General features: G+C 48.8%; 1 protein-coding gene across 1 annotated transcript in view; it reads left to right on the top strand.

The window, feature by feature from the left end:
* CR1 (complement C3b/C4b receptor 1 (Knops blood group)) overlaps window positions 1-27,323 on the top strand; it is a 49,820-nt gene that overhangs the window by 16,282 nt on the left and 6,215 nt on the right. Inside the window, 44 exon segments of the mRNA XM_075722542.1 lie at window positions 81-263; window positions 421-603; window positions 782-964; window positions 1,548-1,739; window positions 1,913-2,012; window positions 2,712-2,803; window positions 3,036-3,230; window positions 3,997-4,179; window positions 4,337-4,519; window positions 4,698-4,880; window positions 5,464-5,655; window positions 5,829-5,928; window positions 6,628-6,719; window positions 6,952-7,146; window positions 7,537-7,719; window positions 7,913-8,095; window positions 8,253-8,435; window positions 8,614-8,796; window positions 9,380-9,571; window positions 9,745-9,844; window positions 10,544-10,635; window positions 10,868-11,192; window positions 11,194-11,393; window positions 11,629-11,820; window positions 12,072-12,171; window positions 12,741-12,826; window positions 13,605-13,784; window positions 14,426-14,608; window positions 14,815-14,977; window positions 15,525-15,709; window positions 16,014-16,196; window positions 17,851-18,030; window positions 18,269-18,298; window positions 18,462-18,537; window positions 18,810-18,880; window positions 20,638-20,700; window positions 21,794-21,985; window positions 22,203-22,299; window positions 23,018-23,103; window positions 23,501-23,707; window positions 24,508-24,687; window positions 25,677-25,856; window positions 26,476-26,667; window positions 27,002-27,028. Coding sequence (XP_075578657.1) covers window positions 81-263; window positions 421-603; window positions 782-964; window positions 1,548-1,739; window positions 1,913-2,012; window positions 2,712-2,803; window positions 3,036-3,230; window positions 3,997-4,179; window positions 4,337-4,519; window positions 4,698-4,880; window positions 5,464-5,655; window positions 5,829-5,928; window positions 6,628-6,719; window positions 6,952-7,146; window positions 7,537-7,719; window positions 7,913-8,095; window positions 8,253-8,435; window positions 8,614-8,796; window positions 9,380-9,571; window positions 9,745-9,844; window positions 10,544-10,635; window positions 10,868-11,192; window positions 11,194-11,393; window positions 11,629-11,820; window positions 12,072-12,171; window positions 12,741-12,826; window positions 13,605-13,784; window positions 14,426-14,608; window positions 14,815-14,977; window positions 15,525-15,709; window positions 16,014-16,196; window positions 17,851-18,030; window positions 18,269-18,298; window positions 18,462-18,537; window positions 18,810-18,880; window positions 20,638-20,700; window positions 21,794-21,985; window positions 22,203-22,299; window positions 23,018-23,103; window positions 23,501-23,707; window positions 24,508-24,687; window positions 25,677-25,856; window positions 26,476-26,667; window positions 27,002-27,028 — 6,750 coding nt within the window.

Raw genomic sequence — 27,323 nt, 5'->3', positions numbered from 1 at the left:
TTCTCTAGCGCTAAGCGGGAAAACAAAACAAAAACCCCAAAAGCCCATCCTGTTCTCAGTGACGATTTCCTTCCTTGTAGGGCGGCTGTGTACCTCCCCCGCGGCGATTGACCACGGCAAGCACGATGGCAAGGATGTGAAAGTGTTCCTCCCTGGAGAGTCAGTAAATTACAGCTGTGACCCCGGCTATTCTCTCATTGGTAAAACAGCGCTGCGCTGTACGGTCAACGGAACCTGGAGCATCCCTTACCCCCGGTGCGAAGGTGAGCGGTGAATGCTCTTACCCATAGCGAAAAGGGAGACCATCGTGGCCGCACGGCCTTCCCTGAATTTTGGCCTCACAAAAACAAAAACAAAGGGGGAGCGCCCAGCTCTGGCAGCTGCATCCCCAGCCCATGCTCTGCTGCTTTTCCCTTCCAGTGATCACCTGCACGAGCCCCAGCATCCAGAATGGAGATGTGGCTGAGGGACAGAGCGCTGCGTACCGTCCCGGGGCCACCGTCACCTTCCAGTGCCACCCGGGCTACGTGCTGCAGGGCAGCCGTGAAGCCAAGTGCCAGCCCGACGGCCGCTGGGCGCCTGCTGTGCCCTCCTGCGAGCCAGGTGAGCGCGGGCACGTGCGGCTTGAGAAAGAGGAGGCTTAGGGCCATCCTTGCGCTGGAGGGGCCCTGACGTCGTGCTCGCTCGCGTCGCTTCGGCTGCGACAGTCTTTTGTTGTGGTACGTGCGCTCCCACGTCAGGCAACATCACCGAAACGCTGCTCTCTGCTCCTGCCCCTTAGTGCTGCCGTGCCCTCCGCCTCCCGTCATCGCCCACGCCACGCACAGCGCGGAGCTTGGGGCACAATTCACCAGCGGCATGTCCGTGAACTACAGCTGCCAGCCCGGCTTCTTCCTCCTCGGAGACCCCTCTGTCTCGTGCACGGCCTCGGGGAACTGGAGCCTCCCGTACCCACGCTGCGCAGGTGGGGCCGGCTGCTGCCGCGGCTCCCCGTGCACCCGCGGCCGCCTGAGCACCCGTCCCGCGCACGGCTGATCCTGCAGCAGGCAAACCTGCCAACCTGCCCAACTGGCGTCTGGGGGGCGAGGTGCCCACCCAGCGACACCCACGGGGCTAAGCGCGCTTCCAGCACGTGCAGGGCGCTGGGTGCAGTTTGGTGGCGCTGGCAATAACCTGGTGGCATTGCTAAAGCCCGTGGCTTCCTGCAAGGAGACGGTTTGGGTGTTTGAATTTCTGAAACTGCAGGCTCCTGCACCTACAGCGAGTTGCTGTATGGTGGCAGCGCTGCAGCGTAGGGCGTGCAGAGTGTGGAAACACCAAACTGCCTAAACTGGGGTGGGTTTCTTTTGGGGGGTGTTCGTTTCTTTTTTTGACGAACAGCTAAATTGGATGCATGTGTCCTTACATGCTGAATAAGTGTTAATGTAGGTAGACACATGTCAGAATACATAGAAGAGAGATGAATACCTTGGGGTTTGCAACAGTGCCTAGCCATGCGCTGGCTTCTCTTTAGCGGCGTTTCTCAGGTGCCTTTTGTTTCTCGGCAGCTGGCTGTGGGACACCAACAGTGTTCTTGTTTGCTGAGCTAAACAAGGAGCACAAAAATCAGACGGAGTTTCCTGTTGGGATGACTGTGAAGTACACTTGTCGGCCTGGATACACAAGACATCCACAGATATCACCAACTATTACGTGTCTTGAAAATCAAACGTGGTCTGAAGCCCAGGAGTTTTGCAAACGTATGTTTTGCTGACGCTTGGTTTGTTTAAATCGCCGTGTGACGACTGAAGCCCTGTAATTTGTCCCTTTCGGTTCCCTCCGCCGGGGGGTTTGGGCAGACTCCCAGAACTAGTGACCCTTTTCCTATGGCATTGAGTTCAAGCACCTTAAAACCAGGTCTTCTTCTGCCCAGGGAAAAAGTGTGAACACCCAGGAGAACCGGAGAACGGCAGGGTTATCATTACAACAGATCTCTTCTTTGGGTCAACAGTGAACTACATCTGCAATGAAGGGTGAGTGCCCGCCAAGCTCCTTCCCCCCGTGGAGATGGAATCAGCGATGCCGCTGCTCTGCCCGCAACTCGTAGGCACCGCGTGCCTTCCACAGAGACCGGTGCTTGTGTCCCTGAGCCCAGAGCGCGCCCCGGTGTTGCCTGCACAAGGCGACGCTGGAGGAGCCAGCGGAGTTCTCGGGCACTGAGAGAACTAGAAATCACCCAAGTGATCAGGGAAAACCTCAGAATCCTTTGGGTGGTTTAAACGAGTTTTGGCACTAAAGCAATTCTGGTCTTTGCAACGGTCTACTCCTAGTCTAATTTCTAGTCCAAATGGCAACAGGAGCTGGAGAAGGGGATTTATTTATAAATTTTTAAGTGCCACTTAAAAGGCACGACCGCCCACGTCTGGCTGTGTGGAGCATATGAGGGGAAAAGGGGGGTTATTTGGGAAGCTGTGGCTTAAACCAGAAGTCATTAGGGTGGACTTTTCTAGAGGACAGAAGGAAGAGGGGAGGGCACGGCAGCTCCCTGACCCCCCGGGGACGTACTGCCTGTGCTGACCGCAGGGACCTGGGGGACGTCCCCACCTGAGCCAAGGTTCACAGCTTTACGGTGGCAGTATTAGATGGCAGCTAAGGCAACACTTGGTTGCTGTGGGCGGTGAGACCTCCAAAGACAGTCCTGGAGTGACACGAGTGACTTTGTTTGACCCCAGGCACAGGCTGGTTGGAGCGTCCCAGCGGCAATGTGTGATTTCCAGCTCTGGGAAGCGAGTGAGTTGGAGCAGAGATGTTCCCGTCTGCCAGAGTAAGTACGCTGCGGCAGGAGCTGAGCAGAGGCTGGTGGGAAACCAAACACAGCGCAAAGAGATTCAGATGGGTCTCTCCTTGGGAAAGATCTTCCAAGGCAAAGACAGAGAGCGTCACCGCTGAGACGGGTTCAAGCCTGTCGATTCCCTTCCTGGGAAGCGCGTGTGTCCCGCAGAGCCCGGCTGCTGCTGCAGCGCCCATGCTAAAAGCCACCGTGTACGCGCCCACAGGTATCACCTGCGATCCGCCTCCGGACATCCCCCACGGGAGACACAGCGGGCACTTTGTGGACACCTTCTCCTACGCGGACGTGGTCACCTACACCTGCGACCCCGGCCACCCGCTGGCCGGAGAGCCCTCCATCTTCTGCACCTCGGTGGACGGGGAGCACGGCGTGTGGAGCGAGCCGCTGCCGCGGTGCGGAGGTAGGGCTCTGTGGTGCGCGGGCGTCCGTCCGTCCCCGCCGGCGAGGCTGCGGGCAGGGCAGGGCACACGCCGGGATGTGCTGCGGAGCTGTGGCCATTCACAACATAGGCGGGGCCAGGGTGGATGTGAAGCCGGGCTGTGTCAGTGCCCACACCCCTCGTGCCGTGCTCGCCGAGAGCCCTTTGGCACGCACCAGGCGTGAGTGCACAGAAATATGTGTGACGGAGTCCAGAGGGCTGAAGCATCTGGAGGGACTCTGGCAATGAACAGCAGCTTTCTTACAGGCTGGCAGCTCAGCTGCAATGCTCCTGTGCACCAGCTCACTCATTTCTTCATATTCCTCCTTTTTCTCACTACTGACACAAATGTGGTTTTTTCCTCTTCCCCAGTGTCGCAATGCTTCTACCCTCCAGCCATTGCCAATGGAAAGCACAGTGGCCAAGCCACGGCAGTTTTCACCAGCGGCATGTCCGTGAGCTACACCTGCGATCCTGGCTACGTTCTTGTTGGAGAGGCACAGCTTAATTGCACTTCTTCTGGAGCCTGGAGCGTGCCTGCCCCTCGGTGTGAAGGTGCATTCACCTGCCTTTCTCACTTGTGGATATGCCAGTGGTACAAAGGGATTACGGGAGGAAAGAGGGGGAAAAAAGTGAAAATCCACATACTTGTACTTAGAGAGACGCAGTTCTCTAGCGCTAAGCGGGAAAACAAAACAAAAACCCCAAAAGCCCATCCTGTTCTCAGTGACGATTTCCTTCCTTGTAGGGCGGCTGTGTACCTCCCCCGCGGCGATTGACCACGGCAAGCACGATGGCAAGGATGTGAAAGTGTTCCTCCCTGGAGAGTCAGTAAATTACAGCTGTGACCCCGGCTATTCTCTCATTGGTAAAACAGCGCTGCGCTGTACGGTCAACGGAACCTGGAGCATCCCTTACCCCCGGTGCGAAGGTGAGCGGTGAATGCTCTTACCCATAGCGAAAAGGGAGACCATCGTGGCCGCACGGCCTTCCCTGAATTTTGGCCTCACAAAAACAAAAACAAAGGGGGAGCGCCCAGCTCTGGCAGCTGCATCCCCAGCCCATGCTCTGCTGCTTTTCCCTTCCAGTGATCACCTGCACGAGCCCCAGCATCCAGAATGGAGATGTGGCTGAGGGACAGAGCGCTGCGTACCGTCCCGGGGCCAACGTCACCTTCCAGTGCCACCCGGGCTACGTGCTGCAGGGCAGCCGTGAAGCCAAGTGCCAGCCCGACGGCCGCTGGGCGCCTGCTGTGCCCTCCTGCGAGCCAGGTGAGCGCGGGCACGTGCGGCTTGAGAAAGAGGAGGCTTAGGGCCATCCTTGCGCTGGAGGGGCCCTGACGTCGTGCTCGCTCGCGTCGCTTCGGCTGCGACAGTCTTTTGTTGTGGTACGTGCGCTCCCACGTCAGGCAACATCACCGAAACGCTGCTCTCTGCTCCTGCCCCTTAGTGCTGCCGTGCCCTCCGCCTCCCGTCATCGCCCACGCCACGCACAGCGCGGAGCTTGGGGCACAATTCACCAGCGGCATGTCCGTGAACTACAGCTGCCAGCCCGGCTTCTTCCTCCTCGGAGACCCCTCTGTCTCGTGCACGGCCTCGGGGAACTGGAGCCTCCCGTACCCACGCTGCGCAGGTGGGGCCGGCTGCTGCCGCGGCTCCCCGTGCACCCGCGGCCGCCTGAGCACCCGTCCCGCGCACGGCTGATCCTGCAGCAGGCAAACCTGCCAACCTGCCCAACTGGCGTCTGGGGGGCGAGGTGCCCACCCAGCGACACCCACGGGGCTAAGCGCGCTTCCAGCACGTGCAGGGCGCTGGGTGCAGTTTGGTGGCGCTGGCAATAACCTGGTGGCATTGCTAAAGCCCGTGGCTTCCTGCAAGGAGACGGTTTGGGTGTTTAAATTTCTGAAACTGCAGGCTCCTGCACCTACAGCGAGTTGCTGTATGGTGGCAGCGCTGCAGCGTAGGGCGTGCAGAGTGTGGAAACACCAAACTGCCTAAACTGGGGTGGGTTTCTTTTGGGGGGTGTTCGTTTCTTTTTTTGACGAACAGCTAAATTGGATGCATGTGTCCTTACATGCTGAATAAGTGTTAATGTAGGTAGATACATGTCAGAATACATAGAAGAGAGATGAATACCTTGGGGTTTGCAACAGCGCCTAGCCATGCGCTGGCTTCTCTTTAGCGGCGTTTCTCAGGTGCCTTTTGTTTCTCGGCAGCTGGCTGTGGGACACCAACAGTGTTCTTGTTTGCTGAGCTAAACAAGGAGCACAAAAATCAGACGGAGTTTCCTGTTGGGATGACTGTGAAGTACACTTGTCGGCCTGGATACACAAGACATCCACAGATATCACCAACTATTACGTGTCTTGAAAATCAAACGTGGTCTGAAGCCCAGGAGTTTTGCAAACGTATGTTTTGCTGACGCTTGGTTTGTTTAAATCGCCGTGTGACGACTGAAGCCCTGTAATTTGTCCCTTTCGGTTCCCTCCGCCGGGGGGTTTGGGCAGACTCCCAGAACTAGTGACCCTTTTCCTATGGCATTGAGTTCAAGCACCTTAAAACCAGGTCTTCTTCTGCCCAGGGAAAAAGTGTGAACACCCAGGAGAACCGGAGAACGGCAGGGTTATCATTACAACAGATCTCTTCTTTGGGTCAACAGTGAACTACATCTGCAATGAAGGGTGAGTGCCCGCCAAGCTCCTTCCCCCCGTGGAGATGGAATCAGCGATGCCGCTGCTCTGCCCGCAACTCGTAGGCACCGCGTGCCTTCCACAGAGACCGGTGCTTGTGTCCCTGAGCCCAGAGCGCGCCCCGGTGTTGCCTGCACAAGGCGACGCTGGAGGAGCCAGCGGAGTTCTCGGGCACTGAGAGAACTAGAAATCACCCAAGTGATCAGGGAAAACCTCAGAATCCTTTGGGTGGTTTAAACGAGTTTTGGCACTAAAGCAATTCTGGTCTTTGCAACGGTCTACTCCTAGTCTAATTTCTAGTCCAAATGGCAACAGGAGCTGGAGAAGGGGATTTATTTATAAATTTTTAAGTGCCACTTAAAAGGCACGACCGCCCACGTCTGGCTGTGTGGAGCATATGAGGGGAAAAGGGGGGTTATTTGGGAAGCTGTGGCTTAAACCAGAAGTCATTAGGGTGGACTTTTCTAGAGGACAGAAGGAAGAGGGGAGGGCACGGCAGCTCCCTGACCCCCCGGGGACGTACTGCCTGTGCTGACCGCAGGGACCTGGGGGACGTCCCCACCTGAGCCAAGGTTCACAGCTTTACGGTGGCAGTATTAGATGGCAGCTAAGGCAACACTTGGTTGCTGTGGGCGGTGAGACCTCCAAAGACAGTCCTGGAGTGACACGAGTGACTTTGTTTGACCCCAGGCACAGGCTGGTTGGAGCGTCCCAGCGGCAATGTGTGATTTCCAGCTCTGGGAAGCGAGTGAGTTGGAGCAGAGATGTTCCCGTCTGCCAGAGTAAGTACGCTGCGGCAGGAGCTGAGCAGAGGCTGGTGGGAAACCAAACACAGCGCAAAGAGATTCAGATGGGTCTCTCCTTGGGAAAGATCTTCCAAGGCAAAGACAGAGAGCGTCACCGCTGAGACGGGTTCAAGCCTGTCGGTTCCCTTCCTGGGAAGCGCGTGTGTCCCGCAGAGCCCGGCTGCTGCTGCAGCGCCCATGCTAAAAGCCACCGTGTACGCGCCCACAGGTATCACCTGCGATCCGCCTCCGGACATCCCCCACGGGAGACACAGCGGGCACTTTGTGGACACCTTCTCCTACGCGGACGTGGTCACCTACACCTGCGACCCCGGCTACCCGCTGGCCGGAGAGCCCTCCATCTTCTGCACCTCGGTGGACGGGGAGCACGGCGTGTGGAGCGAGCCGCTGCCGCGGTGCGGAGGTAGGGCTCTGTGGTGCGCGGGCGTCCGTCCGTCCCCGCCGGCGAGGCTGCGGGCAGGGCAGGGCACATGCAGGGATGTGCTGCGGAGCTGTGGCCATTCACAACATAGGCGGGGCCAGGGTGGATGTGAAGCCGGGCTGTGTCAGTGCCCACACCCCTCGTGCCGTGCTCGCCGAGAGCCCTTTGGCACGCACCAGGCGTGAGTGCACAGAAATATGTGTGACGGAGTCCAGAGGGCTGAAGCATCTGGAGGGACTCTGGCAATGAACAGCAGCTTTCTTACAGGCTGGCAGCTCAGCTGCAATGCTCCTGTGCACCAGCTCACTCATTTCTTCATATTCCTCCTTTTTCTCACTACTGACACAAATGTGGTTTTTTCCTCTTCCCCAGTGTCGCAATGCTTCTACCCTCCAGCCATTGCCAACGGAAAGCACAGTGGCCAAGCCACGGCAGTTTTCACCAGCGGCATGTCCGTGAGCTACACCTGCGATCCTGGCTACGTTCTTGTTGGAGAGGCACAGCTTAATTGCACTTCTTCTGGAGCCTGGAGCGTGCCTGCCCCTCGGTGTGAAGGTGCATTCACCTGCCTTTCTCACTTGTGGATATGCCAGTGGTACAAAGGGATTACGGGAGGAAAGAGGGGGAAAAAAGTGAAAATCCACATACTTGTACTTAGAGAGACGCAGTTCTCTAGCGCTAAGCGGGAAAACAAAACAGAAACCCCAAAAGCCCATCCTGTTCTCAGTGACGATTTCCTTCCTTGTAGGGCGGCTGTGTACCTCCCCCGCGGCGATTGACCACGGCAAGCACGATGGCAAGGATGTGAAAGTGTTCCTCCCTGGAGAGTCAGTAAATTACAGCTGTGACCCCGGCTATTCTCTCATTGGTAAAACAGCGCTGCGCTGTACGGTCAACGGAACCTGGAGCATCCCTTACCCCCGGTGCGAAGGTGAGCGGTGAATGCTCTTACCCATAGCGAAAAGGGAGACCATCGTGGCCGCACGGCCTTCCCTGAATTTTGGCCTCACAAAAACAAAAACAAAGGGGGAGCGCCCAGCTCTGGTAGCTGCATCCCCAGCCCATGCTCTGCTGCTTTTCCCTTCCAGTGATCACCTGCACGAGCCCCAGCATCCAGAATGGAGATGTGGCTGAGGGACAGAGCGCTGCGTACCGTCCCGGGGCCAACGTCACCTTCCAGTGCCACCCGGGCTACGTGCTGCAGGGCAGCCGTGAAGCCAAGTGCCAGCCCGACGGCCGCTGGGCACCTGCTGTGCCCTCCTGCGAGCCAGGTGAGCGCGGGCACGTGCGGCTTGAGAAAGAGGAGGCTTAGGGCCATCCTTGCGCTGGAGGGGCCCTGACGTCGTGCTCGCTCGCGTCGCTTCGGCTGCGACAGTCTTTTGTTGTGGTACGTGCGCTCCCACGTCAGGCAACATCACCGAAACGCTGCTCTCTGCTCCTGCCCCTTAGTGCTGCCGTGCCCTCCGCCTCCCGTCATCGCCCACGCCACGCACAGCGCGGAGCTTGGGGCACAATTCACCAGCGGCATGTCCGTGAACTACAGCTGCCAGCCCGGCTTCTTCCTCCTCGGAGACCCCTCTGTCTCGTGCACGGCCTCGGGGAACTGGAGCCTCCCGTACCCACGCTGCGCAGGTGGGGCCGGCTGCTGCCGCGGCTCCCCGTGCACCCGCGGCCGCCTGAGCACCCGTCCCGCGCACGGCTGATCCTGCAGCAGGCAAACCTGCCAACCTGCCCAACTGGCGTCTGGGGGGCGAGGTGCCCACCCAGCGACACCCACGGGGCTAAGCGCGCTTCCAGCACGTGCAGGGCGCTGGGTGCAGTTTGGTGGCGCTGGCAATAACCTGGTGGCATTGCTAAAGCCCGTGGCTTCCTGCAAGGAGACGGTTTGGGTGTTTGAATTTCTGAAACTGCAGGCTCCTGCACCTACAGCGAGTTGCTGTATGGTGGCAGCGCTGCAGCGTAGGGCGTGCAGAGTGTGGAAACACCAAACTGCCTAAACTGGGGTGGGTTTCTTTTGGGGGGTGTTCGTTTCTTTTTTTGACGAACAGCTAAATTGGATGCATGTGTCCTTACATGCTGAATAAGTGTTAATGTAGGTAGACACATGTCAGAATACATAGAAGAGAGATGAATACCTTGGGGTTTGCAACAGCGCCTAGCCATGCGCTGGCTTCTCTTTAGCGGCGTTTCTCAGGTGCCTTTTGTTTCTCGGCAGCTGGCTGTGGGACACCAACAGTGTTCTTGTTTGCTGAGCTAAACAAGGAGCACAAAAATCAGACGGAGTTTCCTGTTGGGATGACTGTGAAGTACACTTGTCGGCCTGGATACACAAGACATCCACAGATATCACCAACTATTACGTGTCTTGAAAATCAAACGTGGTCTGAAGCCCAGGAGTTTTGCAAACGTATGTTTTGCTGACGCTTGGTTTGTTTAAATCGCCGTGTGACGACTGAAGCCCTGTAATTTGTCCCTTTCGGTTCCCTCCGCCGGGGGGTTTGGGCAGACTCCCAGAACTAGTGACCCTTTTCCTATGGCATTGAGTTCAAGCACCTTAAAACCAGGTCTTCTTCTGCCCAGGGAAAAAGTGTGAACACCCAGGAGAACCGGAGAACGGCAGGGTTATCATTACAACAGATCTCTTCTTTGGGTCAACAGTGAACTACATCTGCAATGAAGGGTGAGTGCCCGCCAAGCTCCTTCCCCCCGTGGAGATGGAATCAGCGATGCCGCTGCTCTGCCCGCAACTCGTAGGCACCGCGTGCCTTCCACAGAGACCGGTGCTTGTGTCCCTGAGCCCAGAGCGCGCCCCGGTGTTGCCTGCACAAGGCGACGCTGGAGGAGCCAGCGGAGTTCTCGGGCACTGAGAGAACTAGAAATCACCCAAGTGATCAGGGAAAACCTCAGAATCCTTTGGGTGGTTTAAACGAGTTTTGGCACTAAAGCAATTCTGGTCTTTGCAACGGTCTACTCCTAGTCTAATTTCTAGTCCAAATGGCAACAGGAGCTGGAGAAGGGGATTTATTTATAAATTTTTAAGTGCCACTTAAAAGGCACGACCGCCCACGTCTGGCTGTGTGGAGCATATGAGGGGAAAAGGGGGGTTATTTGGGAAGCTGTGGCTTAAACCAGAAGTCATTAGGGTGGACTTTTCTAGAGGACAGAAGGAAGAGGGGAGGGCACGGCAGCTCCCTGACCCCCCGGGGACGTACTGCCTGTGCTGACCGCAGGGACCTGGGGGACGTCCCCACCTGAGCCAAGGTTCACAGCTTTACGGTGGCAGTATTAGATGGCAGCTAAGGCAACACTTGGTTGCTGTGGGCGGTGAGACCTCCAAAGACAGTCCTGGAGTGACACGAGTGACTTTGTTTGACCCCAGGCACAGGCTGGTTGGAGCGTCCCAGCGGCAATGTGTGATTTCCAGCTCTGGGAAGCGAGTGAGTTGGAGCAGAGATGTTCCCGTCTGCCAGAGTAAGTACGCTGCGGCAGGAGCTGAGCAGAGGCTGGTGGGAAACCAAACACAGCGCAAAGAGATTCAGATGGGTCTCTCCTTGGGAAAGATCTTCCAAGGCAAAGACAGAGAGCGTCACCGCTGAGACGGGTTCAAGCCTGTCGGTTCCCTTCCTGGGAAGCGCGTGTGTCCCGCAGAGCCCGGCTGCTGCTGCAGCGCCCATGCTAAAAGCCACCGTGTACGCGCCCACAGGTATCACCTGCGATCCGCCTCCGGACATCCCCCACGGGAGACACAGCGGGCACTTTGTGGACACCTTCTCCTACGCGGACGTGGTCACCTACACCTGCGACCCCGGCTACCCGCTGGCCGGAGAGCCCTCCATCTTCTGCACCTCGGTGGACGGGGAGCACGGCGTGTGGAGCGAGCCGCTGCCGCGGTGCGGAGGTAGGGCTCTGCGGTGCGCGGGCGTCTGTCCGTCCCCGCCGGCGAGGCTGCGGGCAGGGCAGGGCACACGCCGGGATGTGCATGCATTCTTCCCGCATGTTACCCTGTCCATGCCTTTTTTCATTCTGGTTTTTTCCTCTCTCTTTAGTTTTGCAATGTCCTGCACCTCCAAATATTGACAAAGGAAATCACAACAGCCAGGACTTGGATTTTTTCACTACTGGGATGGTCGTAAATTACAGCTGTGACCCTGGCTACAGCCTCCTGGGAGAGGCATCGATTTACTGCACTGACTCTGGAACCTGGAGCCTGCCTCCTCCTCGGTGTGCAGGTACACAGTAGTTCCAAGATAATGGCTGGAGTTATGGATAGTCTGGGAATTTCTGCCTTCGAAAGCCTGTAGACTTGTCCTTTCTCTCACCTTCCCATAATGTTGAATCCTTCAGTCCTTCCCTTTTGTTGTCAGTTTTGCTTCTAAACTTTATCTATGCATACTCAATACACATTTTAAAACAACTTTGTGTAGTTGATATCCTAGTTTTTTCCTGTGTTTTCTTTCCTGATAGGTGGCTGTGGAGCCCCTCCAACCTTAACCTTTGCTGAGCTAACTGAGGAATACAAAAATCTGACAGAGTTTCCTGTTGGGGACACCGTGCGATACAGCTGCCAGCTGGGATATATGAGACACCCCAGCGTACCCCCAACTCTGACATGCCTCAAAAACCACACGTGGTCTGAAGCGCTAGCGTTCTGTAAAAGTGAATAGCTCAATCAGTTTGGTGTTGGTTGTTGAAAATTGTCTAAGCTATATTTGTGGGTTTCTTAAAGCAATTCTTTAAAAAATGATTCATACATGGCTTCACTAGTCACATAGTTTGGGCAGCTATTGGCCTTCTAAAAATTACGTCTTTATTGGTGTCTGAATGTGGACAGATCCTTAAGATACCTTCTCATAGTGCATTACAAAACTGCAAGAGAGGAGTTTAAACTCAGCCTTGTTCTTTCCCAGGGAAGCAATGTAAATACCCAGAAACACCAAAGAATGGCAGAGTTGTTGTTCTGACAGATCTCCTTTTTCAGTCAACCGTGAGCTACGTGTGTAATGAAGGGTGAGTCGCGCGCTGCCTTTGCTGACTCCATTTCTGAGCTTGGTGTTGGGCAACTTACAATAAAGGCTCAGAGCCCACTCCTCTGCGCAGGCCATTCTCCCACAGCAAGCCAAAATCTGTATTTTAGTTCTAGTTATGCTGTTGTTGCCTGCTCAGGAATGGGAGAAGTGTCTCTTATTTTTCCCTGCCTGTGCTTAATAGATTACTTTGCGAACTTCGGTTTCAGTCTGCCTTCTCAGACGGCCACCCAGCAGGAGCTGAGAGTGCAAGCAAGCACGTGCTGCAAGGAGGCTCCAGCGGCTGGGAGATCACTTGGGTCTGAGTCCTGATTTAGCACCTGAGCAATCTAACCCAGAGTAATTTGGGATCATTGCTGTTCCTCTTGGATCTAGGAAGAAGGAACTTGGTATCCTTCATTCCTATGTGTAAAACCAACAGAAATACCTCGTTGACCAGCCAGAATCAGGAGGCTGCAGAAGAAAGCCTCTGGTGGTAGTGTCAGAGTGGGAGTGCAAAATCCAAGCTGAATGACTTGGTATCAACTGGTATTTCTTCCTCTGTGACTCCAGGCACCGACTGGTTGGACAGTCTCATAGTCGATGTGAGATTTTTGGACCAGATGTCGCATGGAGTGGTGTTCTTCCCATTTGTCAGAGTAAGTAGGTCACCACTAGATCTGGCCCAGAATTGCCAAATTAAGTCCTTAAAATTAAAAAGTGGAATTTCCTTAAAATAAATAGAGCTTGAGGAATAAGGCTTCTTAAGCATAATATCCCTCTAGGGTTGTTTTGTTTTGTTTGCTTGTTTGGTTGCTTCTAAGAATCTTCCAGATGCTAGCTTTTGATCTTTCAGAGTTATGTAGAATGAAGAGTTGTGAGATGCCTGCAGGGATTTGTCCCTTTTGTTTCACAAACATAAATAATAAATTAAAGAAGAAATGTGTCCTGCAGTAGAAGAGTGGGATATTGAGCAAAATTGAACGGGAATCTTCCAAATACTGTACTGTTATCCAAACCACAAGGCTGTTTTGCAGGGGTTGATCATTGCAATTAGTCTTTGCTTCCAATGGAAGTGCTTTGGAAGGCACGAGCTTGGTATTGAGTAAAGCATGAGCTTTACTATAGTAAAGCAGTCATGAGAATGACTAACAGCGCTTACAGATTTCTACACCATTTAATACATTTATTGGAATGTATTTGCATTATTCTGCTTATAAGCACAAAACTATGTTTATATATACAACAACGTGGTAAACCTAGCATACCTAAAGGAACTAAAAAGCCCTCAATTCTGGAAATTATTCTTAAGTCTCCAAGGCCTACCTGTGAAACTCCTCTGAGCAGTGGCACGTTAAGGATGGGCTTTATATATTGTCGCGGTTTATTACAGCACACATATAGGTTCCCCTTTGAGATCATGAATTTCTTTTTCAGAGGTGGTATGTCCAGTCCCACACATCGAGAATGGCAGAGTATCTGTTCTTAAATATCGCTACACATACAAAGATATTGTCAGCTTTAAGTGCCATGAAGGTTTCACCTTGCGAGGCCATCACACAGCCCAGTGCCAAGCTAATAAAACATGGGATCCACCCGTACCAGTCTGCGAGCAGGGTAAGCGTCAGCACTCTGATGACTTAGCACTGCAGATTCCTCCTCAAGTGCTCCTACCCACTCACTGAAGCCAAAGTTGGCTTTATTTTTCCTGTTTGCTCCAACTACTTTAAGGAGAAAGCAGGAATTGTTCCTTTTATTTATACCTCTCCTCTTCACACAGGAGATAAGCCAGGTTTTGGGTAATGCTGTAAGTATAAGCATGATTTGCACGTTTCTCGCCCTGCTTGTTGCAATCCATAATCCGTGTTCTCTTCACTTCCTGGAAGTGAGAAACTTGTTACCTTCATGGCAGGACGCTGACTATCAGAGAGGAGTAAAATTTTTGCTGGAAATATAAAGGCAGGGGTGATGGAAAATGAAGGTAAATTTGTGCATTGTATTTTCTCAACCAAATGTGTATTTTAAACTCTTAATGCTGCATCTAGATGGAGTGGCAGAACACTATCATCATCCTGATGCCGTAACGAAGCCAGGTAGGTCTATTATAAGAAGAGGCAAGATTTACTAAATGCCAACTCCTCCTCCCAACCTGTCCTGCTTTTTGCAGTGAAGAGGGCTAATTGCACTTTTTTACTCCCTTGTTACCATCTTTTTTACAATTTAATGTCACTTCTCACCTTCTCCCTCTCCTCTTTCAGCAGTGAAGTGTCTGCCTCCTCCTGGCATTGCTAATGGGGAACACAGCAGTCATTTCACAGACAGTTTTGATGTAGGAGCACTTGTGCACTACCACTGCAAACCTGGCTTCTCCCTCATTGGGAATAAATCTGTTCGTTGTACAACACACGGAGTCTGGAGCCATCCCCCGCCTCGGTGCGAAGGTCTGTTTGTGCTCTTTCCACTGAATCTTCTCAACTTTCTAAGTGCATTAAACACGCAGTGATATTTGGCTAACGACTTGCTGAAACAAGATGTTGCGTCAACAAATTCCACCACTAAAGAAAGAATGAGGTCTCGGTGGACTCTGTGGTTTCTATCCCACACAGGTCTCAGTCTAAAGGGTTCTTTACACCCTTGCTGTCCACAGTTGGCTGAGTTGGGAATGGAAAAGCAATCAGATTGGAGTCCCTCTATGGACCTGGAGACATGATTACAACTGAATGCGACAATGCTAATGTCCCAAAAGACCTCCCCAAGTCCCACTGCCAGCCCGGGGGCACATGGGATCCTCCACTCCCAGTCTGTGGAAGAGGAAAGCATGTCTTATCTGTCCTTAGATGGCTATCCTTGCTGACCTTATCATTCTTGGCAGTGTGTTGCAACATGTTTAGGATGCAAGAGCAATCTGGAATCTAGTGTTTAGATCTGAAGATCCATCTATCCTAATTTTTCCCATTCTTATTGCTGCAGTATCTGGTGCCTTAGTTTCTCAGTATGAATGCCTTAAAAACAAGCTTAGCCCAGCTTTGCCAGCTGTAAGGAACCTGTGTGGATGTTGTCATAAGATGGTCTTACAAGTGGGGAATTCCCATGATATTTATGAACTAATCACTCTTCTGATCTGATATACCAGGGAAGATGATGCTGGGCAATGTTCCTCTGTGTAAGAAGAAACGTGTGTGATGTCATATGCTTTATAGATGATTTGGGTTGAAGTGAGTGCAGAAGGTTGGCCAGGGCTGGCTCTCTGCGTTGGATTCAGTGCTGTGGGAGTGAGCGTACAGCTGTCCACAGGTGCTCAGAAGTTTCCCCTCTTGCCTGCATGAGCTCTGTTTTGATCTGCACTTCTCTCTTTTTAGTGCTGCACTGTTCCAAGCCTGCAGATATTGCCCATGGATCTCTCAGTGGCCCGGCAAAAGCAATTTTTGCTCCTGGATCATCTGTAAGATACATCTGTGAGCCCGGCTTCTCTCTCATTGGGACAGCATCCATTTATTGCACAGAGACTGGAACCTGGAGCCATCCTTCTCCGGTCTGTCAAGGTGTGTTTTTGTTGCAGACAGCTAAGAAGAAAGGACATTTAACATGACTTGCCTTAGGGAAAGGTTTGTATAAGGACTAAATCCGAGTCCTCTACCACCAAATGAGTGATAAGAACAAGATCGAGTTTATACCTGTTTCCAAAGCCTGATGGAGTCACAGGGTTACAAAATCAGTTATTTAGTCTAGGTGAAGAAATTAAAAGGGAACAATCAAGGTTGCAAAGGTACGGTGCCTTAGCTGTTCTCGGCAGCCCATCGGGATCCTCATGTCAACACTGTCATTTGTCTCTCCCTGACCTTCCAGTTGTGAAGTGTCTCCATCCTCCAAACATCACCAACGGGAAGCTCAAAGGCAACATCTCTGACACTTTTTCCTATGGAGCATCTGTATCCTACAGCTGTAATCCTGGTTATTCACTCGTTGGGAATGCTTTCATCAACTGCACGGTGTCAGGAACCTGGAGCCAGCCGCCTCCTTCGTGCAAAGGTGTGTTTGTGCTCGGTTTGCTTATGTTGTTTGGAATTCATGGTGGCAGACATCTCCCAGAAATGGGCTGAGGAGACATGCAGCCATGCTGATATACATGTTTTACTTTGGGGAAAAAATTAAATCTTCAGAGAGATATGTGGGCCAAAATGTATGCAGTAAAATCTTCTGCAGCTAACACCGAACTCCATCGCCTTATTTTGCTTGGGAACCACTTTTATATGATAGCTAGGCAGTGTTGATCTGTTAGTTATGAATTTATCTACTCTTTGTTATCCCTGGGAAGAGTATGGTATTGCTGTAAAGAAGCAGGATGGGAACCTCATGCTAGTAGCCAGAAGGATATGAGTACAACAGAGGCAATTCTGGAAGGCAATTTTAATTCTTGCATGTCTTCCATCTCTGCTCTTGTTGCTACAAATGAGTTGTATACCAATTTCCCTCCATTAAAAGCTTTTTACTTCTAGCAGGAGAGTAGAAACTTTTCCCCTTCCCTTTCCTTCTCTTTTTGTGTGTCTCACTCCCCAGTTATCACTAACAGGAAACAAAGGAAATTATGTCAGAGAATTTGTCTCCGATGGACGGTCTGTAGATTACACACGAACCTGACTATTCCCTTCTCGGAAAATGCCTCTATATCTGTGACTTGGCATTTCTGTGTGGGTCACTGTGAAGGTCAGTCATCAGGAAAACTTGACTAAAAGCAATTTCATGAATGTCACAAGATTCCTAGTGTGGGTGTTCCTGTACAGAAAACTGGACATTCACCGGAATAAATTCATTACCCACTTCTTTGGTGGAGCTGCACCCACCTCAGTGACTCAAGAGTTGTGACTCAAGAGTTGAAATGCACTTGGATAACAACAACAGGAAATAATGTACCACATGCTTATGTAAATAAGTCAGAGGTTCTATAAAGGAAGCAGTCTCACAGAAAAACTCTCCCTGCCGTTCCACATTCTCGTGGTTTTGAAGTGTCCTTAGTAACTATTATGTGCGGAATTAAAAATATTAAAAAAAAAAAAGGCATGACACAAAGGTTAGAAGTTACATGTTGATGTTACCCCTTTGGTCTCCACTGACAACCTTCTCCTCCAGAATTCTTGGGCTTGGACTGTCAAAGGTGATTAGACACATAAATTGAAGCAACTAACTCACTTCATTGAAATCAGTGGTATAAATACCTTAGATGGCTGGACCAATTAATAAAATAATTATCAATAATATGGCTAGTCACATCTTTTAAGGGCAAGGGACTTCTACAGACTAGAAGTGGGTTATAGGCAGTTGGCTCTAAAGCTCCCACAGGATTCTTCCCTGTCTACACCTTTCTTACACCTTTCTTCTCCAAATGTTTTGGTAGCCCAGTATCAGAAAAAACTCTTTCTCTGGCAGGCTTCTCCCCAGGCACCCCTGCTACAGGTGACTTTCCACGTACAGTATCAGTGTGGGGTAGCTGATCTGTACAAATATTCACATGTGGGAGTGAGACACCTGCTTCTGCAGCCACAAAGAAAGGAACTACCCTGTGGAATTAAGAATTAATTCCTGGTTACATTCAGAAAGAATTCAAGAACAATGTCTTAAATAACCCACTGTTGTATTTTATGTTCCTTCTCATTAAATGTCCTTCTTTTGTTACTTCTAATTTCAGAGATCAGCTGTGTGTTCCCAGAAGTTCAAGGTGTCAAGAAAGCCATAAAAGGAAATACTTATCGCTCTGGGACTAACATCACTCTTGAATGTGATGATGGTTACATGTTGGAAGGCATCAGTCAGATTCAGTGCCAAGAGGACTTCAGCTGGGACCCACCTGTACCAGCCTGCAAACTGAGTGAGTGAAATGTAAATGAAGCAAAGATCAGAAACATGCAAATGCATTTGAAACATGAAAATGTCTTTCTGTATTTAAAAAAAAAAAAAAAAAGGTATATAATGGTATGTTTTTTAAGAAATCCTGTATTATAGACCTGAGCAGTAAAAGCTTTATTGATAAAGTGATTAACTACCACTGAGAAACATCGTATTTTGTTAGAATAGTTTGCTGATTTTTCTTTTTCTCTTCCCTTCAGAGTCACACAAGCCTGGTTCAGTAGGCCTAGGTAAGCAGCTTAGAAACATTTTTGTGGCTGATCTTTAGCTTTACGCAGTGGCCTCAGTGGCACAGTTTCCCTCTGCTTCCTTTGAAGCTGTGCGTTGTTATGTCTTTTGTGCTGATACGCTTTAAAACATAGAGTGAGAATAACACACGCTGTTCTTTCTCAGGAGTCGCAGCTGCAGGAGTCCTGCTTCTCCTGGGGGCAGGCATTGTCTGGAAAATTATTTCTAAGCAGAAGGAAGGGTAAGGCAGTCTTCTGGATGTTCATTCATGTCCTTTGTTGCCAAGTCCCAAGTTCTATACACTTTACACACTTGAAATATTTGCCTGAGTGTGCCTGGGTCTTGTAATTTTGTAACTTCAGCTCACGCCTGCAAACTGTACAAGGCACAGCAACGTGGAATCGATGGTGTGCTTATGTTGTTTTATTTCGAGACTCTCTTCCTAAGAGGAAACCAACCTGAGTGTTCTTTTTCAAACCAATACAGTTCACTGTTTTCTTCTTTTTCACTTAGCTATTATAATACATACGAAAACTACAGTTACCAAACCCCTCCGAACCAGATAACTGAACAGAAATGTTCATGTCTTCCATAGAAGGTATGGATTTCTATTCCTCAACATAAAATACCAGTTACAGCCGCAAACTTGAGTTATTCCAATATAGTCATTCAGGTAGAAAACTCTTTCCCCCTCAATCTTCTGGTAAGATGCTTTTTTTTGCTGAATAGAAGAGACTGTTTTAAACCTACTAGGTTTTTTGACCATCCTATTTTTCTTTCTGACACCACCCTCGATGTGTGTGTTTCCTTTTCCATAATCTGAATAGATATGACACTCATGGGTCAGACTTTCAGGGCTATGCCTTGCTTTTGACATAAACTTGCTTTTGTTTGTAAGGATTACCCATAGTTTTAGACAGCTGCTTCTCTAAAAGACCATCTTAACAGCACTAGCATAAGAAAAGGACACTGAACTGGGCCTTTAGGGCTTTGTGCTTGCTTTTATGCTTACTGCAATGTTGGTTTTACTTACAGGTGAATCTACTTCCAGTGCTGAATCCACTGCAGATAACAATGCATTTTCACTGTTAGCAGCACTCTGAACATAATCAGCTTTGACTACAAAATGGCACTTGTAAACATTAAGCTCTTTTTTTTTTTTTTCTAAAGGCTAGTTTGAGACAATTCCCCCTTTGAAACAATGCATTTCCCAGAAATTCTCTCCTCCTCCCCTGAGTTATGATGTAATCTCTCAGTACCAGGGTAAAAACAGGAAAAGGTCTCATTTTAATACCAGCTGATCGTCTTTTTCCTAGGCTGGGCATCCAGGCTGCCGCTAACCAGGCACCGGACTCACTCTCCCTCGGAGAGCGGCTGCAGGTTGCATGGAAGCGTTGCTCATGGACTCCATGATCTTAAAGGTCTTTTCCAGCCTAAATGATTCTACGATTCTAGGTTGAGACTGAAATTCTGTGGCAAAAAAGGCACTTTACCGGTGCATCAACTAATGTTCTTTCCGCTCCCGTCGTTTCTGTGAGGACCTAACGCAGTCCGAGCTGCACGCAGCAGAGGCCGTGGCCGAGGGCCTTGCGCGTCCTGCTGCCGCCTGATGAGGAACCTTCCTCTGTCTGCAAACCCTGTGATAAGTGAGGCTTGCGTAAGCATTCCTGCGCATGAGTGGAGGCCACAATTCATTAAAGCAAATATTGTCTTAACAGCAGCTATATTGATGTCTGCAGCGGCTGTAGACACTGCTTGTTTTTTTTCCAGGAATGTTTATTCGCGGTGTTCCTCTACGACCGCTTAACCTAATAAAAGCTGAACATGGGGCAATAACTGCTTTAGGTTTTGTCTCTCCTTTTGCGTCCAGCTAGTTTTAAGTCTTATTTTTTTTTAACACCACGTTCTGCAACCAGCCTCCTTTGTCTTTCGAAAGAGAAGCAGCCTTGCGCAAGGCTGTTCATCCCGGGCTGGCACACAGGCGCCTTTAGTTTTACTTGGCCTTTGTCGGCGGTGAAAGCGCAGCGCCTGCCCAACTAAACGCGCTTCGAAGGTTTTCCTCTTCGCCGCAGAGGCGGGCGGCTCTCTGGGGGCCCCGCTCAGGAAACGGCGCGGTCTCGGCAGGCCGGGGCCTCTCCCCACAGCGCCTTCCTCGGGCCGGGGCCCTGCCCCGCCGCCGCCATGTCGCGGGCGGTGCCCGCCCTTCGCGCCGCTGAGGGGGCGGGGCCGCGCAGCGCGCATGCGCCCCAGCCTCGCGTTGCGTCTCGGCCGCCGCCGGAGCGAGGGGCGCGGAGCGGTCGCTGCTCCGGGGCCGCCGCCGCCATGGGGCCGCCGCGCCGCCCGCCCGCCCGCGGCCTGGCTCTTCTGCTGGCGCTGCCGTGGCTCGCCGGAACGCGGGCTGGGGGTGAGGAACGGGCGCTCGCTCCCCCCCGCCCCGGCCCGCCGTAGCGGGGGGGAGGGGGGCGGCCTGGGGCGGGAGGCTCGCTGAGGGGCTGGGGGAGCGCGCCGGGCCCCCGCGGCCTCTCCTCCCCGAGGGCAGCCGGGAGGAGGGAGAGAGCTCGTCCTGCCCTCCCCTGGCCCGAGGGTGCTGCTGGGCCGGGAGGGGGCCGCCCGGGGCCTGCTCGGCGGGGCGGGGGGCAGGGGGCAGGGAAAGGGCTTCAGGCGGAGGCGGCGAGCCTGCCGCCGGCTTCGGTGCGGGTTGGGGCGGACCGGCGAAAGGGAGCTGGTGGTGCAGAAACAGGCGCGCTGGTACTGACCCTGAGTTTGAGGCTTAAACTCCTTTCGTGGCTCGGGGAGCCTCTAAACGATAACATAAACACATTGGAAAGGAAATTAATAGGTGATGGCCTCTGTCGTGTGTAAGTCTTGCAGAGATGCGCAGATCTGCCGTTTGGGTCTGGGTCGCCCGGTCTTGAACGTGTTTTTCTGAGCCCTGTAGCATGGAGGAGTTTTACGTCTTCAGCGCTAACCGCACCTCGCAGTGTCCCTGGGTCTGTGGGTCTCTGTTGGGTTGTGTGGCTGGTTTTAATCTCCCCTTTATGGCCTGCCTGGCCTTTTGCCGTAGGAAGGGAAATTAACTGTGTGAGTATGGTTGGTTGGTTGGTTTCTCCTGCAGCAAGCTAAATAGGCATTTTACTGCAGATAATTAAGTCATGTGTTTAACTGCAGGAATAAGGCAAACAGACTAAAAATATGAACTGGAAGGAAATGCATTGTCTGGGTAGAATGCTAAAGAAGAGCGTGAGAGAACAAATGAATAAGTAAGCTGTGCTAGCGTAGAGTTGGACATTGGATGCAATTAAAATATAAATTAAAAAATTGAAACCTAGTTAAATTTACAGGCAGCTCTGGTTCTTAAGAACATCACCTCTTTGATTTACTGATGAGTCCTTAAAACCTACTGAGTTAGCCTGGCTTCTATGCCATTATGGCGCAAGTTGTATCTCTTCTTGTTGACAAGATTGTGTATTGCTTTTTCCTCCCTCTTACTCTGACAGACACATGTGTGGCTCCAGATAGGCTGCGATATGCAGAGCTCGAGGCCAGCTCCAGCGCAATGAGCAGCTTTCCTGTTGGGACCAAGGTGAAGTACATCTGCAGGCCGGGGTATATGAGAATCCCCAGTAAATCATTAACTCGTACGTGTGGTGAAGACTTACAGTGGTCACCCACAGAGCAGTTCTGTACAGGTAATGCGTGCGTGAGCTCTTCTGCTTTTTCCCTTTGATCTTTAACAATTTTGGTTGTTTTTCAAGTGAGAATTAGTATGCTGTAGTAGTTTAAACGAAGCTTGAAAAATGCTAATGACGGTAAGAGCAGTATATGCCAAAGACTTAGTCTTTATGTATAACTACAAAGATGTAGATTTTTTTTTCTTCTTCTTCTTTTCTTTCTCCCTCCCCCTAGAGAGAAAATGTACCCATCCAGGACATTTAGAACATGGTTTTATTCATGTGACAGATCTTACATTTGGTTCAAAAGCTACTTTTTCTTGTGAAGAAGGGTAAGTATTTTGGTGAAGTTAATGATTCCTTTTTCATTTTTTCTGTTCAGACCAGATTTGAACCAAACCCAAATTTTCTTATGCAGGTTCCATTTCAGTTCTGACTTGAAATGTCTCCTGAATTCTACCTGGAAAAAATGAAATTACAGTTAAATTTGGTTTGATTCCATGGTTTTACTTGCTGTTTGCATCAACCAAGGCTTAAGCTTTTAGTGAGATTCTGCAGAATGAAAACTAGAATGTTACCTCTGATGACTTCTTTTAATGCTTCTGTGGCAGAGGGAATAAATATATATATTCATCACTGTTCATTAGTATATTGAGTAATGGCCCACTTTTCTGTATATAGCAAATTAAGTCAAAAGCACTAACCTCTCACGAGGTTTTTTCTTCTCTTTCCTTTTTACAGCTTATTTCTTTAGTATTAGTAACTTTAGGGCATTAGTATTAGACAGTACCCATCTTAAAATGGCGAGACTACCGTCAGTTCCTTTAGTGCTGTCTCATTTGCTTCTCTTTTCTTTTTCAAAGTTGAGACTGTTAGCAAAATAAATTTAAAAAAAAAAAAATAAGATACCATTGTCATTACAACAAAAACTTGGTACGTTATGTCCCGGTAATCACAGAACAGAATTATATGAACAAAGTTTCTAGGTGCTTGTTGGAGAAATGAGACATTCCTTAAGTTTCACCTCTTTAAAACTTTTTATCTGTCTAGATTCAGATTACATGGAACTAGTGAAACTACCTGTGCCATTAAGAATACAGGTGTTGACTGGGATAGAGAGCTTCCTTTCTGTGAAAGTAAGTAAATTACTGCCGTGTTTAAGTTTCGATTCAGATAGTGGTAGTTCATTTTAAAATAGCTGTGCCATAAACTTTGCAGTATAAGAAATTATGGTAAAATAGGACTGATTTTTATTTGTTGGAATTACTTGGGATGTGCCTGAGGAATGACTGCTGAAAAATGTAAGTTATTGTGGTAATTAGCTCATATTAGTTAAAGTCAACCTCTTCTTGAAATTGAGACTTTCTATAATAACTGACCATCAGTAACTCTCAGTTATAGCTGTAGCTTGTCTTAGAAATAGCTATGTCTCAGATTTTAAATGAAATTTCTTGAAAATCAAGGCTCGCTGTTTCCGAGATGAACAAGGTAACAGCAAAATTCTGTCGACTAGTTTGTGTGATCTATTTCTAGGAATTCCTTGTGAACCACCTCCAAGCATAGCCAATGGGCACTACATGGAAGCAGCCAGCTATGTTTATGGAACAGCAGTGATCTATTCATGTGATGATGTATCGAGAGGCACGGAACCCTTCTCGCTGATTGGCTCAGCTACTATTTTCTGCACATCTGATGCACACTCTAATGGAGTTTGGAGTGCCCCACCTCCACAATGTAGAGGTTGTTCAGATTTTTCATAGATTTCTTTATTCTAGTCTATGTGACTCCAAAACTTCAATATCCATCTGTTCTTTTGGGGGGTGGGGGTAATGGACATCCCTGTTGAAAAGAAAAAAACACTTCCTCTGGTACTGAATTTGATACAGTTCCAGTGGAGATCAGATCAACTGCATTATGGATATTGATTGATAATGACACAGAATATGATTAAAATCTAAGTTAAAACTTTAAAAATATATGTATGAGCATGCTGTTGGTAGAAGTGACAAGGACAAAGTGAAGGCACTGAGAGACCATAAAGCCTGGGTAGCTGAAGAAAAATAGTGTAAAGAGCAAGAATGTGGAAGCTAGATTATGAATAGTAAAAAGGTAAGGAAGAACCCTTTTTCTAAACACAGCTCCTATGCAAGTGCAGAAATAAATGCAAAGCCCAGCAAGCGCAAAGTCTTGCTTTGCAGACATAGGGAGAAATACCAGACGCTTGCATATTGTCAGTTGAACCCTAATCAATATAACTTTGTTTTCTGAAATTCTGCCACTGTGCAGGAGTATGTCTTTTGGAAGTGGAATGTGATTATATCAATTATTACAATTTCTTATTTGACTGTGTACCGTTACAGCTCGATAGCTTAAAACAAGGACCTTCTTCACCTTCAAGAGAATAGCCTTTTTACAAAGCTCCTCCAAAACAGCTTGAGAAATTAGATAAGAAAACTTACAAGTAGTAAAAGGATGCTGTGTCTGTTGCAAAGATACCGTTAACAGATGTTTCAGAGCTGTTTTTCTTTTACCTATTTCAGTGGTCAAATGTGATAACCCGGAAGTTGAAAATGCAAAAAAACAAAGTGGGTTTGGAATTTCCTATAGCTATAAGGACACAGTCGTGTTTCAGTGTGATCCAGGGTATTTCATGATCGGACAACCAGTAATTACCTGTGAAGAAAATAACACATGGTCTCAAAAACCAACTTGTAAAAAAGGTAAGCCTTTGAATAAGAATCCAGCTTCTCTTGTATGTCGAGAATGTTGTAAGTCTGTCTTAACTAAAATTTAAAATCGTGACACTGTAGTTGGAAATCGGAAGCTAAGGAAGTTGATATGGAGCCTCACCTATGGGCAGCCGTTTTAGGTGTTCGAGTGACAACTCCAAAGAGTTTTCAGATGAGAGTGAGTTGAGTTACAGACGTGTATAGAAGTTGTGACATGGACGTACTGTGATGCTACTGCATCGTAATAGCATCATGGTGTTTGTTCTAGTGATTTCACATGTAAATACGGGAGAAAAGATGTGTTTCTGAATTCTGATAGAAAGAACTAGGAGTATGCACAATGAGGAAACGTATAGTGTCCTTCTAGAGTAATCAAAATCATTACGTGTCTATGTTCTCTTATACAGCTCTTCAACTCTTACTTTCCGGGCATCATGTATGGTGTGTAGTATGTTGTTAGATTTTGACCAGGCAAGTTAAGTCAGGCCTAATTTGCAGAGCTGGGGACATTGCAGAGGTCTTTCTGTAACCTTTCTACTTCGCCTTTGTGCTGGAGGGAGAGGGAATGTTGTAGAGTACAGTGAGAGAATTTTTTACATGCATACTCCATTAGAGTTCCCAAGAATGAGAACCACTTCAGCAAAGAGTATGTTTGGGTGTTCCATAATGAATGAGCCTGATAAGGCACCTGGAAATGATTCTAGAGCTTATGAAAATAATTAACCAACAAATACAAATTTCTTAGCTACTACATTGTAAGGTCGTATTACCTTAATGAATATCTACAATGATGTTTCTTGTAAGTCTTCTAAAGGAAATGTGTACTTAAAACTGTGATAAAGTTAAACTGTTCAGATACACTGATATATTTTTCTCATACAAAGGCAATGTATATTTGTGGAGTGAGTTAATGAATTATGAAGTATTTAAAGTTTATTATCACTAAACTTACTTTTAAATTGATGTATTAATTACTTAAGGTGCATGTGGTGCCCCAGAGATCACACATGGAGTAGTGATTCCAGCAAAATCTGTATATGAAGAAGGAGAGTCTGTTCAGATTAAGTGCAATGCTTACTGTACTTTTCCTGATGGCACTGAAGAGATGACAGTAACTTGTCAACAGCAGGATACATGGAATTCTTTGAAAAGCTGTACATGTGAGTAAAACTCGTAATTGGTAAAATCAAAGGCAGAGCGCCAAGTTCCAAACATCTGACATAGTAATGTGCAGACCCTGAAAGTCGGAGGTCTGTTGGCAGGGCACCAAGAGGTTATGTTAGTAGGGCTGTGAGTGTCATGGGGTGGAGTTTCAGCAACTGAGGAAACTTTTTGGCAGGGTTGGAGTGCTTGTTTAATCTTAGTTTTGTTTACGGAAATTGGTGAAGTTCAAAAGTCAGTGTGAAAGATCTGTTCTTGGGAGTGTTTTCTGAAGATTCTTCCTTTGATGATGGCAGAGTTTATTCTCGCCTCACTTTGCACCATGTGATCACTTGTTATTACACAAATAGAGGTTGTCATTACTTTGATGCAACTCTTTGTCCTAATGAAGCTGAGATGTATATTTCTGTTAACGTGTCTGAAGAATATCCGTCAGCAGAAGTATCTGCAGCCTCTAGGAAGCAGGAAGCCTTTGCATATAAAATGTCTTAAGGATTGACTGAGCTTCTGATACACAGATGTAGGGACTTCTTGATGGCAATTTCTTGAATCTGCTTCACGTATGAGCTCTGTTCTTGGATTTTATTTCCTTTTCTTCTCCCCCCTCCCCCCTTCCAGGTGGGCCTACAAGTGCTGGTTTCACTCCAAACATAAATTATGGTAGAGTAATTGATGGACAAAAACCTACATACTCTGTCGGGGATTTTATTACGATTGAATGTTACGCAGGCTACACATTACATGGTGAAGCTCGTATTCAGTATATTGGAGAAAACCAATGGAGTCCTGGAGTGCCAACTTGCCAGTTAAGTAAGTATGAATGGCAAGAATTTCCACTAAAATGAAAGTACATGTAACAGAAGCTTTACTTCTTGGGAAACATTCTTCTGTATTCAGGAGAAATAATTTAATGCAAACTTCCGTCTTTATTTTGACATAAGAAAAATAGGTTTTGGTAAAATCCATTTAAAAATAGGAATATTTTAAGTTAAATAACTGTTATGATATAAACTGTGCTGCCACAAGGATTATGTTAACAGAAGTCCTTGATCTATTTGAAATAACTTTGTGAATATTTCTATAATAATGTTTGAATAAGAAGCACATGTGTTCCTCTTGTGATACTGATTCACTCTGTTTTTAGGTGCGTATATTACGGCCATCATCTGTGGTAAGTGTCTTACAAAACCTCAGCAAGATACGATGTATTTTTTTAATGTGGAATTGGTATTCTGGTCATGACCTGTGACTGCAGTAATATAACATGATTTTGGCGTTTTGGTTATTTTAAAAATGCTTGTCTTACCCCTAAAGCTGCATAGTTCAAGAAAAGATTACTTAGCGGTTATAGAGTAATTTAATGTAAAGTGTGTATATATTTTTTTTTTTTAATGTATGTGAGGCATCAGATTTCAAAGGCAGTCTTCCACAACTTAGTCACTATCATAAACTCTTCAGAGCTTGGG

This window comes from Pelecanus crispus, chromosome 17, assembly GCF_030463565.1.
Source record: "Pelecanus crispus isolate bPelCri1 chromosome 17, bPelCri1.pri, whole genome shotgun sequence".
Taxonomy (NCBI): domain Eukaryota; kingdom Metazoa; phylum Chordata; class Aves; order Pelecaniformes; family Pelecanidae; genus Pelecanus; species Pelecanus crispus.
The sequence above is the reverse complement of the archived record's forward strand: the minus strand, read 5'-3'. Positions and strand labels throughout refer to the sequence as shown.